The sequence below is a fragment of the Mustela nivalis genome (genome assembly GCF_964662115.1).
Source record: "Mustela nivalis genome assembly, chromosome: 12".
In the NCBI taxonomy this organism is placed as follows: Eukaryota; Metazoa; Chordata; class Mammalia; order Carnivora; family Mustelidae; genus Mustela; species Mustela nivalis.
This window is the reverse complement of record NC_139031.1, coordinates 94665144-94681311: the sequence shown is the minus strand read 5'-3', so window position 1 is coordinate 94681311 and position 16168 is coordinate 94665144. Positions and strand designations below refer to the sequence as shown.

Here is a 16168-nt window from a genome sequence, read left to right as displayed (position 1 = left end):
TCCAAAAATATATATATATGTATTGCTTTAAACACATGGATGCTTCCGGTAACAACACTCATTCAGTGAACATTTAGTAAGCATCCCAAATATTCAGGGTTTTTAAAAAATATTTTATTTATTTATTTGACATAGAGTGCATAAGCAGAGGGAGAGGGAGGCTCCCCACTGAGCAAGGACCCTGATGTGAGATTCAATCCCAGAACCCTGGGATCATGACCTGAGCCGAAGGCGGATGCTTCACCGACTGAGCCACCCAGGCGTCCCAAGCATCCTAAATAGTTCTAAGGACAGTTCCAGGTACTAAGGACATAGCAGTGAATCAAAGCTGAGGTGCTTTTCTAGGCTATTCTGGTTCATAATGTTTGTGCTGCTCATCTTAAAAGTACCAGGGGACTTGAAAGAAAATTATATGTGAATAATCATTCTGTTAAAGAGAAAGAGGTTAAAGTATAGGTTTAAGTTTTAATCCGGAGAACCTCATTATACTAAAGAATTGATGTCCTCGTGCCCCTAAATGATGAGAACACAGTAAATACCTACCTCGAATGGTAAAAGACATGTCTCTTTAAGTATGAATCCCCTTTTCTAGAAATTATTTAAGCAGTTCAGAGAGGAGGCTGTCTAGAATTCATCACTCTCGTCTTAGACTAGACTCTCTAGTCTTAGACTCAACCCTGACCCTCTGCAGGACACATCGGGTCTACTGTTCAGTGGAGATGAGATCAGGTGCCCGTGGGGACAGACAGGCAGGCGGGGTGCCCTCCCGCAGCCTGCCCCAGGCATGAGTGGGTCCCCTGGGATCTGGATTCTGAGGAGTGAGATTTCCAGCAGATCAGATCCTCCAAGGGAGAAGTGCCTCAGTTAGTGCAGGAAACATGAGTCACCCCTCATTCTGGTGGACTATTACTGGGTTTTGCTGTATGGTGATGGAGGTACCCGCAGATTTATGAAACAAACCTCACTTGCGTTGGTAGCTTATTTAAACGTGTGGAGAAAATGTAGAACACAGACCAAAATTGAATCCAAGTTGATTTAAAGTAAAAATATAAAAAATTCAACCAGGAAAGTAGTTGAAGCAATAGGGATCTTTTAATCTGGAAGCAAGAATCTCCTTTCTTGGGATGACACAGGGTTAGAATCCACCCCCTACCCTCTCCTAAAAAAGGTGGAAAAACCTGACAGATTGAATCAGAGAAATTTTTACACTCTAAAAGAGTAAAGTACAGAAAAGTAGAAGTCCATGATGAACGAGGGACAATATTCACATGTGTAAGTTAGGGGAGATCACTAAAAAAAGGCCAAGACCACAGACATGAGGGAGAAGGAATAAAGCTTGGCCCGTGTGAACAAATGGTTCTTTCTCTCTTTCACCCAGATAAACAGCTATCCTTAAAAATCGCTGATCCTTATAGTCAAAGAACACAGATTTTTCTAAAGGGATCAGGACACTTTCCACCAATTCTTGCTGAATGGGAACAAAGAGGCCATTGGTAAGAGTTTAAGTGGATACAACCTTGCTGGGGACCTATTGGGCGGTGCGTATCACGTGTTTATTTCATTGTGTTTTATTGTGGTAAGAGCTCTTCACAAGTGATGTACGCTTATTATTAGTGTTTCGGTGCATAGTGGGTTATGTTTCTGCACACACCAGGTGCACAGCACAACCCTAGAACTTCTTCACCTGGCTTGATGGAGAGTTCAGGCCCACTGAGTGGTAGGTTCCATCCCAGACCTGGCCTCTGGCACTCAACACCTTGAACTTCATTTCCATGAGTTTGCCTGCTTTAGATGCCTCCTGTAAGTGCAATTATGCACTTACCTGACTTGTTTCCATTTGCATAACGTCCTGTAAGCCCATCCCTGTTGCCACACCCTAAAGAAGCCCCTTCCTTTTTAAGGCTGAGTACTCTCCCCTTGTACGAATATCCCATAATTGCTTTACCTATCCCACTGTCAGTGGACACTTACGGTTTTTCCATGTCTTGGCTTGTGACTAGCTCTGCCATGAACACGCAAGGGTGGGTATCTCTTCTAGATTCTAATTTCAGTTCACTTAAAAATCATATTGCTAGTGCACCAGGGAGCTTATGGAGTCGGATCATAATGAAATAAACAAAGTGGAAAAAGATAACCAGGTGAGGCTGTTCACTGCGATGTAATTTGAAAGAGCAACGGCTCAAAGACAACAAAGCAAAAAATCAAGTGCCAAACCTAGAGGACAAACGTAGGTGGTCCCCACAGGGTAGACCCTTCCCGTCTTCAGGACATCAGGGAGATCTACATCCAGCAGTAAACAGTGCCCCATAGGTGACAAAAGCCTCTCTCATCAAGAGAGTGTGCTCTCATTCTTACCAATATTTACACAGCTAGATACATAGAAAGAAAGCCTGAGGAGATGCATGTCATGCTTTAATAGAAGTTATCTCTTATGGACAGAGTTAAGGAAGATGTCACTTAGCACTAGATACGCCCCTCTATTATTCGAAATGTTTTCAAGTGAAGATACATGACTTTCATTTGGATCAACATAAAAACAGTAGGGTATTTTCATTTCAAATGAGAGAGAGAGATGAGAGGTGGGGCCAGAGCTGTGTTGGACTTGTGGGCCCTGGTTGAAAAACATTATTTATAAACTCCTTCCACAGCATGCCACATTTATATATAATGTCTCCTTCAGTCTTTCTTATATTCAGCACACACTTATTAATTCCTAAAGTGCAGGAGCATGAGGCTAGGGATTGTGGAAATTGAGACCAATAAGACAGACCCTTTCCTGTTCAGAACTTGGAGATCATGGGGGAGCCAAGATGGTAGCAGCCAGCTGGACTAGGGAGAGGAGACCGCAAGGACGGTGCTCCTGGCAAGGCACTGCTCATACATTGGAGCCAACTATTGCTGGAGAATAGAAGAGAGGCCATTAACACCCACCCAGGGAATTTTAGGGGGCTTCCTGAAGACTGAGGAAGATTTCAACAGTGTCAGAAGACTGACAGAAGCATTGGACAAGGAAGGGCATTCTGGGAAGGGCAGGAAGCAGAGACTGAGGACAGCACTGCCAAGCACAGTTCAGTGTGGCTGGAAGAAATGCACCTGGTGTTCCTTCCCTCACTGGTGTGTGCCTACCATGGAACGTGGCATCAAGTACCCAAGTGTTTGGTTGGATGAGTGAATGGAAGGATGGATGAGTGGATGGTTGGATGGATGGATGGATGGATGGGTGATGGATGGATGGATGGATGGATAGGTGGGTGCATGGAGGAATGAATGGGTGGGATGGGTGGGTGGATGGATAGATAGATGGAAGGAAGAAGGAATGAATGAACAGATAAATGGCTGGAAGGTACTCGCTGCGCTAATTTTATTTCCTAACATAGACCCTCAGATCTACTCATGTCTCTGTCCTTTAGCCAAACATTTAAAACCTAGAGGGATATGTCCATTTCCCAAAAAATAATAATAATAATAATGTGAATGTCCTATTCATATAGATAAAAACTGTAAAGGAGGGGTGCCTGGGTGGCTCAGTGGGTTAAAGCCTCTGCCTTCAGCTCAGGTCATGATTCCAGGGTCCTGGGATCGAGCCCTGCATAGGGCTCTCTGTTCAGCAGGGAGCCTGCTTCCCTTCCTCTCTCTCTGCCTGCCTCTGTGCCTACTTGTGATCTCTGTCTGTCAAATAAATAAATAAAATACTTAAAAAAAAAAAAACTGTAAAGGAGCGTGGGAAACACATGTGAGCATGTGTGCGTGCAGACACATACATGCATGTTCTCACACGTGTGTGCATGCACATATGGACACACAGGTACAGACACTTGTACACACCCATACGCATGTGCACACACATACAGAGACATGAACTGCTTTTTCTTGCATCCCCAACAAAGTGCCATGCCCTGAGCAAGCTGCAGGAGAGCAGGTGGCAGCAGGGGGCTCTGTGTCTTAAGGGGAGAGGCTGACCCATTCTCTTTAAAGCATAATTTCCCCTCCCCTTAAACATTTTCTGACTTCCAGTCTGGCTTTACACGTAACCATCACAATGAGATGATGAGACCAAAGGAGCCACAGTGGATGGATGCTTCCTAAACAGACGAGGCCCTGAAGGACCCAGGTTCTGTGGTTGGGGAAAGCTTCCTGCCACCTTGCTCAGACAGGTGGCAGGTCAGAACAGGCCAGACCCACCCAGAAGGGCCACTACGTGTCCTGGTTCTAAGAAGGGGATAATGACAGGCACAAGCTCCCTAGAGTGGGCAGACCTGGATTTCACATGTTCCTTGAAACATGTACAGAAGATGTGCTTCAGGTCTAAGAAATGTTTTTCTAAAGCAACTCCCCCCAGCACGACGTGCTTTCTCATCTACCCTGTAGGTAGCTAGGCTTCCACATGGGACAATGAGAACTCCATGGGTGCTACTTGTGTATGGAGTCCTAGGGACAGACATTTTCATTCCAAACTGCAGGAGTTATTTCTTCCAAGGAGAGCTTGGACTCAAAGGTTGAGTACCAACTTTGTCCACACATTAGCTGCATGGCCTTGGGCAAGTTATCTGCTGTAAACAGCAAAGCTTCAATTTCTTTCTTAACCAAAGAGACATAGGAAAGTTAGCTCTTTGGAGGTAGTTGTATGAGAATAGAGTTGGCACCCCAGTAAATATTGACTAAATCTTTGCTGCTAATGTAAATATTATTTCCTTGAAGTCTGTAAGTACATTTACTAGAAAACTTCTGTTTAAACATGTTAAACTAAGAAAAGCTCCAGGAAAAAAAAAAAAAGTTTGCCCATTAGGTCTCATCTCGATTACTGGTCTTAGAATCACCATTAATTGATGAATTGATCTTAACCACAAAGGAAGAAATCCGGGTATCAGAGCCAAAGCTCTATGCCTTTCAACATTCTTATCAGTGACTGGGGGGGAAGTAGAGGCAGGGTTTGAGAGCATAGGTGCTAGCGTAAGTGTCCCACCCCTTACCCAGAAGTGCCTCATGAAGGCCACAGCAAAACAGGGTCTCCTGAGAGCCCAGCACTAGGGCCCAAGACTGAAAAATGGACCAAAGCAACATACAGATACTACCAGAAAAGTGGAAAGATTCGCTCTCCGTTTATTTGAATGAGTGCTGATGAGTTCATTACAAGCTCAGGATGAGTTAAACACATGACAAGCATTCTTAAAATGCGGAAAGCAATTTAGAACTGGTGTGTCCCTCCAATCTTACATGTTCCTTACCTCAGAAGTTACAGTAAAGGGACTTATGGAAAACTAAAAAGACAAGAAAGAAGCAATGCAAGAAAGGATAAAACTCGAAGGGTGTGCCAAGAAGTCTAATTTCTACTGGCCAAAACCAAACAATCTTAATGGAGTTAACTGAATTAACTCTGGCTCATGGATCCCATGGCTTACCAGACAGCATTTTAGAAATATATAGGGAACATATTTCCATTTCTTTGTGTCTTCCTCAATTTCTTTCATGAGTACTTTATACTTTTCTGAGGACAGATTCCTTGCCTCTTTGGTTAGGTTTATTCCTAGGTATCTTATAGTTTTGGGTGCAATTATAAATGGGATTGACTCCTTAATTTCTCTTTATTCTGTCTTATTGTTGGTGTAAAGAAATGCAACTGATTTCTGTGCATTGATTTTATATCCTGACACTTTACTGAATTCCTGTACAAGTTCTAGCTGATTTGGAGTAGAATCTTTGGTGTTTTCCACATAAAGTTTCATATCATCTACAAAGAGTCTGCACTTCTTCTTTGCCGATTTGGATGCCTTTAATTTCTTTTTGTTGTCTGATTGCTGAGGCTAGGAATTCTAGTACTATGTTGAATAGCAGTGGTGATAATGGACATCCCTGCCATGTTCCTGACCTTAGCAGAAAAGCTCTCTGTTTTTCTCCATTGAGAATGATATTCACTGTGGGTTTTTCATAGATGGCTTTGATGATACTGAGGTATGTACCCTTTATCCCTAAAGCAATCTACATATTTAATGCAATCCCTATCAAAATCCCATCCATTTTTTTCAAAGAAATGGAACAAATAATCCTAAAATTTATATGGAACCAGAAAAGACCTCAAATAGCCAGAGGAATTTGAAAAAGAAAGCCAAAGTTGGTGGCATCACAATTCCAGTCTTCAAGCTGTCATCATCAAGACAGTATGGTACTGGCACAAAAACAGACACATAGATCAATGGAACAGAATAGAAAGCCCAGAAATAGACTCTAAACTCTATGGTCAACTAATTTCAACAAAGCTGGAAAGAATGTCCAATGGAAAAAACACAGTCTCTTCAACAAATGTTGTTGGGAAAATTGGACAGCCACATGCAAAAAAATGAAACTGGACCATTTCCTTACACCACACACAAAAATAAACTCAAAATGAATGAAGGACCTCAGTGTGAGAAAGGAATCCCTCAAAATTCTTGAGGAGAACACAGGCAGCAACCTCTTCAACCTCAGCCATAGCAACTTCTTCCTAGGAACATTGCCAAAGGCAAGGGAAGCAAAGGCAAAAATGAACTATTGACAGTTCATCGAGATCAAAAGCTTTTGTGCAGCAAAGGAAACAGTTGACAAAACCAAAAGACAACTGACAGAATGGGAGAAGGTATTCTCAAATAACATATCAGATAAAGTGCTAGTATCCAAAATCTATAAAGAACTTATCAAACTCAACACCCAAAGAACAAATAATCCAATCAAGAAATGGGCAGAGGACATGAACAGACATTTCTGCAAAGAAGACAACCAGATGGCCAACAGACATGAAAAAGTGCTCCACATCACTCAGCATCAGGGAAACACATATCAAAACCACAATGAGATACCACCTCACACCAGTCAGAATGGCTAAAATTAATAAGTCAGGGAATGACAGATGCTGGCAAGGATGCGGAGAAAGGGGAACCCTCCTACACTGTTGGTAGGAATGCAAGCAGGTACAACCACTCTGGAAAACAGTATGGAGGTTCCTCAAAAAGTTGAAAATAGAGCTACCCTACAACCCACCGATTGCACTACTGGGTATTTACCCTAAAGATACAAATGTAGTGATCCAGAGGGGCATGTGCACCCCAATGTTTATAGCAGCAATGTCCACAATAGCCAAACTATAGAAAGAACCTAGATGTTCATCAACAGATTAATGGATAAAGAAGACATGATATATATACAATGGAATACTATGCAGCCATCAAGAGAAATGAAATCTTGCCATTTGCGATGATGTGGATGGAACTAGAGGGTATTATGCTTAGCGAAATAAGTCAATCAGAGAAAGACAATTATCATATGATCTCCCTGATACGAGGAAGTTGAGAGGCAGCATGGGAGGTTTGGGGGGTAGGAAAGAACTAAATGAAACAAGATAGGATCGGGAGGGAGACAAACCATAAGAGACTCTTTTTTTTTTTTCAGCGTAACAGTATTCATTGTTTTTGCACCATACCCAGTGCTCCATGCAATACGTGCCCTCCCCAATACCCACCACCAGTTTCCTCCAACATCCCACCCTCCACCCCTTCAAAACCCTCGGGTTGTTTTTCAGGGTCCATAGTCTCTCATGGTTCATCTCTCCTTCCAATTTCCCTCAGCTCTCTTCTCCTCTCCATCTCCCCATGTCCTCCGTGTTACTTGTTATGCTACACAAATAAGTGAAACCATATGATAATTGACTCTCTCTGCTTGACTTATTTCACTCAGCATAATCTCTTCTAGTCCCATCCAAAAGTTGAGTACAAAAGCTACAAAAGTTGAGTATTCATTCTTTCTGATAGAGGCATAATACTCCATAGTGTATATGGACCACATCTTCCTTATCCATTCGTCTGTCGAAGGGCATCTTGGCTCTTTCCACATTTTGGCGACCGTGGCCATTGCTGCTATAAACATTGGAGTACAGATGGCCCTTCTTTTCACTACATCTGTATCTTTGGGGTAAATACCCAGTAGGGAATTGCAGGGTCATAGGGAAGCTCTATTTTTAATTTCTTGAGGAATCTCCACACTGTTCTCCAAAGTGGCTGCACCAACTTGCATTCCCACCAACAGTGTAAGAGGGTTCCCCTTTCTCCACATCCTCTACAACACATGTTGTTTCTTGTCTTGCTAATTTTGGCCATTCTAACTGGTGAAAGGTGGTATCTCAATGTCAAACCATAAGAGACTCTTAATCTCACAAAACAAACTTAGAGTTGATGGGGGAAGGGGAGTATGGAGAGGGTGGTTGGGTTATGAACACTAGGGAAGGTATGTGCTATGGTGAGTGCTGTGAAGTGTAAACCTGGCAATTCACAGACCTGTACCCCAGGGGCTAATAATACATTATATGTTAATTAAAAATTTAAAAATTAAAAATATATATATATAGGGAAATCGGCTGATAAAATGAGTGAGTCTCTCTGTCTTCTTTTGAAGCCCCACTAAAATGAATGCAAAGCATTAACCCACGACACCAAAGAGAAGGCAAGAAGGAGCAGTAAGGGGTCAGTAGACACCAGGAACTAAGCTGCATGGACTGTGCCAAATTCCCAGCAAATCAGAAGCGGCTGTGGGTTGACCTCTGGCTTGAGAGACCCAGCAGCAGGGAGCAGAGCCTGGTGAGGTGGGGACCGTGGGGTCCCTGTTCCTGTGCACACCCACGGGCAGAAGGAGCAGAGGACAGTGGATATGTATACATGAAAGAGTAAGACCCCCGACCCACTGGCTACATGCAGCTAGAGGTGTGCCAGACCCCACAAGAGAAAGATCTGAGAGGCTGCCTCTAGGACCTGAGTCACATGGAGAGTGCTGTGCACTGGGAGAAGAGAAAAGCAAATGCTGCCTACGGGACTGGCACTCTGCAACATCAGCTCCCTCCTCCTGGCAGGAGGCTGGAAAATCCCCTGCATGCAAGAGAATCCTACAGATAATGGCATCTGGGCATCCCCCAGTGAGTTAACTGGATTTCTGCCCAGGCACCTGCAGGGAAACCCTTTGGCATGTCAAAGAGACTCTGTCCCCAGAAATGCACAATTATAAGCAATCAGCCAGGGGTCACCAGAAACTGAAGAAAGGCCCTAATGTGACAGACAGAAGCTAAGACAGAGAGAGGAAGACGGGAAAGTGTAGGAAACAACAAAGCATAAAAACAAACAAACAAAAAAGAACATCTTCAAAAAAATATAAAAATGGCCTCCGAGAGAAAAGAGAAGATACTATATCCAGAAAAGAAGACATGGTACTTTTTAAAAAGTACATAATAGGAAGGAGCTCTTGGAAATTAAAAATATAGTCATGGAGTTTTAAAAATTCAAATAGTTGGACAGTGAGGGGAAGGAAATTTCCAAGAAAGAGGAATTTTTTTAAATTAGGCAATAATATTCAAGAAAATTTTTTAAAATTGATTTTAAGCCCTCATTGTTCAATAATCAGAACCCAGGGAGAGACAGAGAAAACAGGGAAAAAGAAATCTGAAAGGAATGATGCTAGAACATTCCGCAGACTTAAAGGATTTCTAGATTGCAGGCTTCCACAAATGCCCCAGACCATGGGTGGAGAGCACTTCAGCCCAGGGCATGCTGTCAGACATTTCAGGGTGCCAGGGGCAAGGGAGGGTCCTCAAAGCTGGTAGATGAGAAGCAGACCACATGGAGAAGACAGAGCCAGCGTCTATGACCAGCTGGTCAGCCTCGCAGAATAGAAACAGTCTTCAGTTTTCAAGGTCTCCTAGATTCACCTTATGTACATCTTACCTCAAAAAGCTGACACACACTGAGCCCCACTATAAGAAGGAAGTCAATTTTTCAGAAGGCCTGGGATCCAGGAAACAAGGAGAAAAACAGCTGAATCAAGGAAAAGCCATTTCCAGGAAACCCAGGGAAAAAGTTGGAAAACAAATCACTTACCAAGTTCAGAGAAATCAAAATGATCCAGAAAGAAAATGTCAACATAGACATGAGATGTCTCAGCCTCCTCCTGAAGAGTTCTGTTGTATGGGATTATATCTATCCCAATTGTGTATGTAAAATGAGATTGTGTTAATTTAACACAGTGCCATAATTTTTGGAAAGACTGAGGAATAACTGTGTGTGTGTGTGTGTGTGTGTGTGTGTGTGTGTCTCAGCTAAACCTCCTTTTCTGGAATAGAAGGCCAGTTTCTAACACAGGGAAATCAGGAAATAGCAGAATAAGCTTATTATTTTTAAAAAACAGAGTAAACATCAAGAGACTGCCTTCAGCTGAGGCCATGATCCCAGGGGTCCTGGGATGGAGTCCCGCATCTGGCTGCTTGCTCCGCAGGGAGCCTGCTTCTCCCTCTGCCTGTTCCTCCCCCTGCTTGTGCTCATTCATGCTCTCAAATAAATAAAATCTTAAAAAAAAAAAAATGGAAAAGGAAAGACCAGAAAAATGTATGCCAACTGTTAGTGGTTAGAATCCGAGTGTTAACAAAGTAACTTTTTTTCTTTCTCTTGCTTATATGAATTTTAAATATAAATTTATTTTGCAATTAACATGTATTATTTAAAAAGAGACCCTCTGCACATGCACATGCACACACGGGAAATGCCAGGCCCAAGGGATGAGAATGTCCTAATGTGGAGGGGAGGAGACTGCAGTATATGTAGCCTTTCAGAGCTGTAAATTCGTCACTGGCACGAGTCTTCGGTGGGAGCTTGATGTCCTGTAGGCTGATGCCGTGAGCCACAGGCTGGCAGACTTCACTGTAATTCCGGCCCATGGGTGGCCCGTCTGTGGACAGGGACTAGTCCTGGCTGCTTGAGAACGTGCAGGGGCAGGGGAGCAAGCAGGATTCTGGGCACAGGGAGCCCTGAGTGGGCCCCTTCTGCTCTCCCCCGGCGTGGACGCATGTCATGCTGGCCCTGGGCCATGTGTCCAGAAGGAACAGTTCTCTTTTGCATTTAATGAAGAGCAAAGGTCCCCTTTATTGTATTTATGCCTAGGGGAAGTTACTAAGTCCCTTGACGGGATTTCAGGCAATGTGGGGCAGAGCCCCCGCCTTGCTGGTGGCTCCGAGGGGTCTTAGGATGTCTGTGAGCCTCCTTGGGCCACCTCGGGGCCACTCCTTGGCCCCACGGCAAGCTGTCACACCAGGGCATCTGCTACCTGCCCTGGGACCCCAGAAGGAACCCAGCAATCTGCCAACGCTCCTTGGAGCACCAGGTCCCACAGGCCAGCTTCTCTGAGATGAGCACCCCACATGCACCCCACTCCCTGACAGAGCCTCCCTGACCTTGACTGTCGCCTCTCTCTGTGCTTCCCAGATGTCTCTAGGGTCCCAGGTTGATCTGCAGAGAAAGAAGAGGCGGGCACCAGCCCCTCCGACGCCACAGCCCCTGACACCGCAGCCCCCAACGCAGCAGCCCCCAACACCGCCGAGCCCCCTGGTGCCCCCTCGCACACAGGACAGGGAGGAGAACAGGAAGAGCGCCACGGGTGAGTGCCCCGCGCTGCCGTCTGCACGCCTCTGAGCTTTGCCTTGCGTGGAATCCCCAGCACTGCTCTTAACTCTCGCAGTCACGCCCACCACAGCAGCATTAACTCGGAAGATACTTATGCCAAGGAAAGAAAGTCTGGAAAGAAGCACTTGAAAGTCCATTTAGTATCTTGCAGGCATATTTTCCGGGCATCATGCAGGCACAGAGGTGGGGGGCAGGTGGAAGGGGTGGAGGATGGCAGAGGATGCTGGGAGGAGACGAGCGGTACCAGATGCGTGCATGTGTGCCTGTGTGTATGTCCCGGATGGAAGGATGAATGTCCTTAGGATGATGTCTGTGTGGGCTGTATCAAAAGCCCTCTAGTCCCCAGGAGGTTTCTAGATCAGCTGACAGTCATTCCCTAATTTCTTGACCACCCAGTTTGAAATCAACCTCCACTTTTCTATATGGAGAAGACACCCCGATATTTTGGGGAACAACAAACATAAAAGAAAGAGGATAGAACCATCCTATCTGTGACCAGAGAGACCCATGAGATCATTAAATGCCACCTCCTTGTGCTCAGGTGGTGGAGAGAGAAGTGGCAGTGTCTCTAGATCCACGAGCTAGGAATGGTTCCTTTAGTTTTAAAACTAGTCAGTATCTGTTGTTCCGTTGATGTAGGAACAGAAGTGGCTCTTGGGGACCGGGATTTCCCGTGATGACAGAAGCATCAGCTCATTATAGAGGCCGTGCCCGATGCCACTTACCCCATAGGGCACCCTCATGTTATGCCCTTGGGCCCCTGGCTGTGACCCCCAAAAGGAAGATTCCCAAGGATAAGTGCTTACATCATCAGTGTCTGAAACTCTAATATGAGCTGCTTGGCTGTGTGTCAGCCTTTTGTCCCCAAGTCAACACTTCCCCGTTCATGTCTCAGCATTTCACCGCCAGGGGAGCGATCATCCTAAGGAACAATAGTGTATGTTTCACGTCCGTTCATCCTCTTTGCCAGAGGAGAACACTACCAGACGGACAGAACCCAGGATCAGCAGCTCCTCCAAATAAGCCAAGTCATCTCCTTTCCACGACAAGACCCTGGTTCTCCCTCCCCAGCTCTCGCCCACTCCTGTGGAAGACAGCTGACAGCCTTCAGATTTACGGTTCCTGCTGCCAACTCTAAGACGTGTCCACTTTAGGTGGTAGTGTTCAGCCCTATGAGTCGTGCCAGCATCCAGGCCAGGCAGCCCATTCCAGACCAAGGGAGGGCCTTCCCGTCAGCTGGGAAGGAGTGGATGCCACCTCGTGTCCCCATGCTTGGAGGGCCTGGCGAGGTGCAGGTGTTCAGGGGAGGGAGTGGGTATTTGGAAACCGAAATCCACACGGACAAGTCCTAAGTCGCTAAGGAGCCCGTTACAGGGAGGAGGGATGGACAGTGGTGATTCACTACTCGTCTCTCGTGTTCATCAACTTTGGTTTGTGAAGATTGAGAAGGAAGCCAGGAGCTCCCCTCCAGCTGACAGTGACCTTGAATACTTGGTGATGTCAGGAGGATGGTAGAAGTCTTGGTAACAATTTAAGGGAGACTTCTATCCCCATCAGCAACTCCCATGAAATAACAGTACGCTAGCAATACCACAGGGGAATTTTTCACCAAAGTCTAGGCTTCACATTAACAGACACACATGTAACAAGTTTTCCTGTCCACACACCCCACACAAATGAACATCTTTCCATTCAGATACCTAGATACAAGAGGGCAAAAATGTTGGAACTTTCACTGAAATAGTATTGATTGGGTTCCTGGGCAAACAAAAACTAAGCCTTCTGGTAGAGAGAAGCTATTCCCGTACTACACTCTTCTTCCCACATGCCTCGCCCTTGAGTGTATCTTCGCAGACCAGCTGGTCATGCTTGTCCTGAGGGCTTGTGGCTTCTTTGCACTTGAGGTGACAGATGATGTCTAACCATGGGGACATCACTATTCTCCCACATCTAGAGAACTGTAATCAAGAGAAGGAGGAAGTGGATAAAGAAATTGTATTTCTTAATATTTCTTTATTAATAATCCAATGGCAGGCATGAAGCACAGAATAAAGTGTTTTTAAAAGAAATCCTAAGAAGTGTGACTTATGGTACAAGTGATTCACATGTCTTCCTTCTATTAAGTCATTGGCCTTCAAAAATCTTCTTAACAGAAGAAAGTCATTTTTATAAAAGGGCAAGTGGATTCCCCAGATGTCAACAGCGCAAAGAGGGGGCTGCCCCAGGGGCTCCAGAGGTCAGATGGAGCAGAAGTGCCACCCCTAACTCTTTGTCCAAGTCAGGACCCTCTTCAAAACCAAGTTTGAAAATTATCACCCTAAACAGTGGGACAGATTGCTGATATAAAATTGAGCTTAACGAGGTAAGCTGATTCAGGGGCTACTTAATCCACAGTAGTTCACAGATATAAAAATAACAAGAGGAAGCTAAAAAAAAAATAAATAAATACTAATCCCTAATAAGAACTTACACGTATAAAAGGAGTTCTTTCAATGCAACAGAGCTGCCGAGGGGCTTTTAAGAAGAATTTCAAGCCCGGCATTTGGGAGTAAGCGCCTGCCACAAACACATCGTAAACAAGTAGGTTATTTCCAAACCAGCTTGAGGAGAGGACAGTGTGTGCGTAAAGTGTTGCAGCATGAGCGAGGTGGGATTTGATGCTGAGGGACTTTGAATCTGGACCCCGGGTGTGGCAGGGTTTGTTGGCAGGTGTGTCTGAATCCAGTGTGTGGTGAGGCTGACTTTGATACCAGGGTGGTTGGATTCAGTGCCCTGAGGCTGCGTTTGGTGCCCAGTGAGCCTCAGTTTGGTACCAAGTGCGGCTGGATTTGATACCGGGTGTGGCTGGATTTCGTGGCAGGTGTGGTCGAATTTGATGCATGGTGAGGTTGACTTTGGTACTGAGCGCTGTTCAATGTGGTGCAGAGTGTGGTCAGATCTGGCGCCGGGTGTGGCTGGATTCGGTGCCGGGTGTGGTTGGATTCGGTGCTGGGTGTGGTTGGATTTGGTGCCACGAGGTTATTTTTGATGCCTGGGTGAGTGATGGCCACGTGCCTTCCACGGGAGGGCAGAGAGTCTCTGGGTTTAACCTTCTGAAGTCACCCCCGTTGATTCCATGTAGGTGTTGGACGGCAGGTGCCACAAAAACCTCCCAGAGGCTCTGCTCGGGGGCCCCCCCAGTTAGTGCTCCCCCCACCCCCGCCCTACCCTCCTCCCGACACAGACATGGCGGAGCCTCTCAGCTTTCCCGAGGAGAGTGCTGGTTCCGAGGCCTCGGACATGAGACCCACACGTACGTGCCTCTTGTTCTTTCCCATACATGTTGACTTCCCATCTCTCTGCTCACCTGTGTCAGGGCTGGGTTTCCAGACTTTCCGTTGTTGCCTTGGGGTGTTTGTGACGTTCTGCTCCAGCCTTCCTTTCTAAATGCCCAAAGCGGTGTGTCCGATTTCACAGTGAATGCGCTCGGAATGCCTTGCAGGTGCTCGTAAAGAATGACTTAATACATTAATCATTCACCCCGAGGTCAGATCCCTGCCGCAGTCGCACTGTGTGGGTGAAGACAGTCAGCTAGCAGCTACTGTCTCTCAAGTTAGAACTCACCTCAGAACGTCTGCAGATAGCGAGAGCCTACTCAGCTCTTGTGGGAACTCAGCAATTATGGGATTTTGTCGGTGAGCTCACTCCGGCAAGCCGTGCGGGCAGAGGAGAGCCGTGTTCAAGACCGGGGGGTACTTATGAATGAGGACCTTTGAATCGTAAGGTCAGCGACCAAGCAGTAGGAGTGCTATCCTGCAGAAAGGGAAACTGAGGCAGCAGAAAGGGAAACGGCTTGAGCTCCTTCTAGCAATAGCCAGAATTAAAGTCTCATTGTTTTCTACTTCTTGCCACACCCTGGCTCAGACCAGGCTGTCTTTATTGTCTCCTGAGATTTCTTTCTGACCTCCAGAAATACTGTGCACAGCACTCCTGCTCCTGGGGGGTAATCATTTCGTATATTTAACCATATGTATTCTGATGGCACCATCGGCATGAGAAGTTCCTGATCACCCCTTTGAGGATGGCTCAGTGACACTTCACTGTAAAAGGACACAGTCCTGGACCATAGGACCTGTGAATCCTGGGGGGATCCAGTGTGGGAGGAGGGGCTGAGGGAAAAGAGCAGAGCTGAATGGCAGTTAGGGGATGGTGGCAAGACCAACAGATCGTGGAACCTACATGGGTGGGACATCTAGGCCTCGCACACTTGCCCACACCTGAACTGATGCTGACCTGCCGATCCCCACTTCCTCCTGGGCCGCCTTGCACTTGGGGGCACCACTGGTGTGTGGCGTCGACTGGGGAGACCAGCAGGTGAGATCTGGGAGGGCTGTTTCCAAAGGCCAGCATCAGGTTTGGGGAGGACAGCTTCCTCCTGCTTCCCTACAGTGCTGTGAAGTCATTTCCCACCCCTCCGTCGGAGAGAATGGAACCGGGAAACAGACAAAGGATGGGGCTCCCCATCTTCTTGCTTCATGGTCCCATCCCCCACCCTCCCTGAGTCCATGGCATTCTCCCCACGCATTCATTTCCCCAGACACATGTCATCAGACTCCCCTTAGCCCTCTGGTCGTAACACCCTCCCCTTCTCTCCCCTTCTTGTTCCCAGGAACCAGTGAGGAAAAACAGGAGGAATGAGGGGAGGGGGCCCCCGTGAGGTATTAGAG

At 46.1% G+C, this 16168-nt stretch overlaps 1 protein-coding gene across 11 annotated transcripts in view; it reads left to right on the top strand.

The window, feature by feature from the left end:
- Nucleotides 1–16168, top strand: part of COBL (cordon-bleu WH2 repeat protein) — a 261173-nt gene that overhangs the window by 184471 nt on the left and 60534 nt on the right. For 5 of the 11 annotated variants that reach the window (XM_082692846.1, XM_082692845.1, XM_082692848.1 and 2 more), the window contains one exon: nucleotides 11265–11436. In XM_082692846.1, the coding sequence (XP_082548972.1) occupies nucleotides 11265–11436 (172 nt within the window). Of the gene's footprint in view, nucleotides 1–11264; nucleotides 11437–12432; nucleotides 13909–14583; nucleotides 14755–16168 lie in introns of those variants that run through there. The other 6 variants (XM_082692844.1, XM_082692840.1, XM_082692847.1 and 3 more) reach the window with 3 other exon arrangements.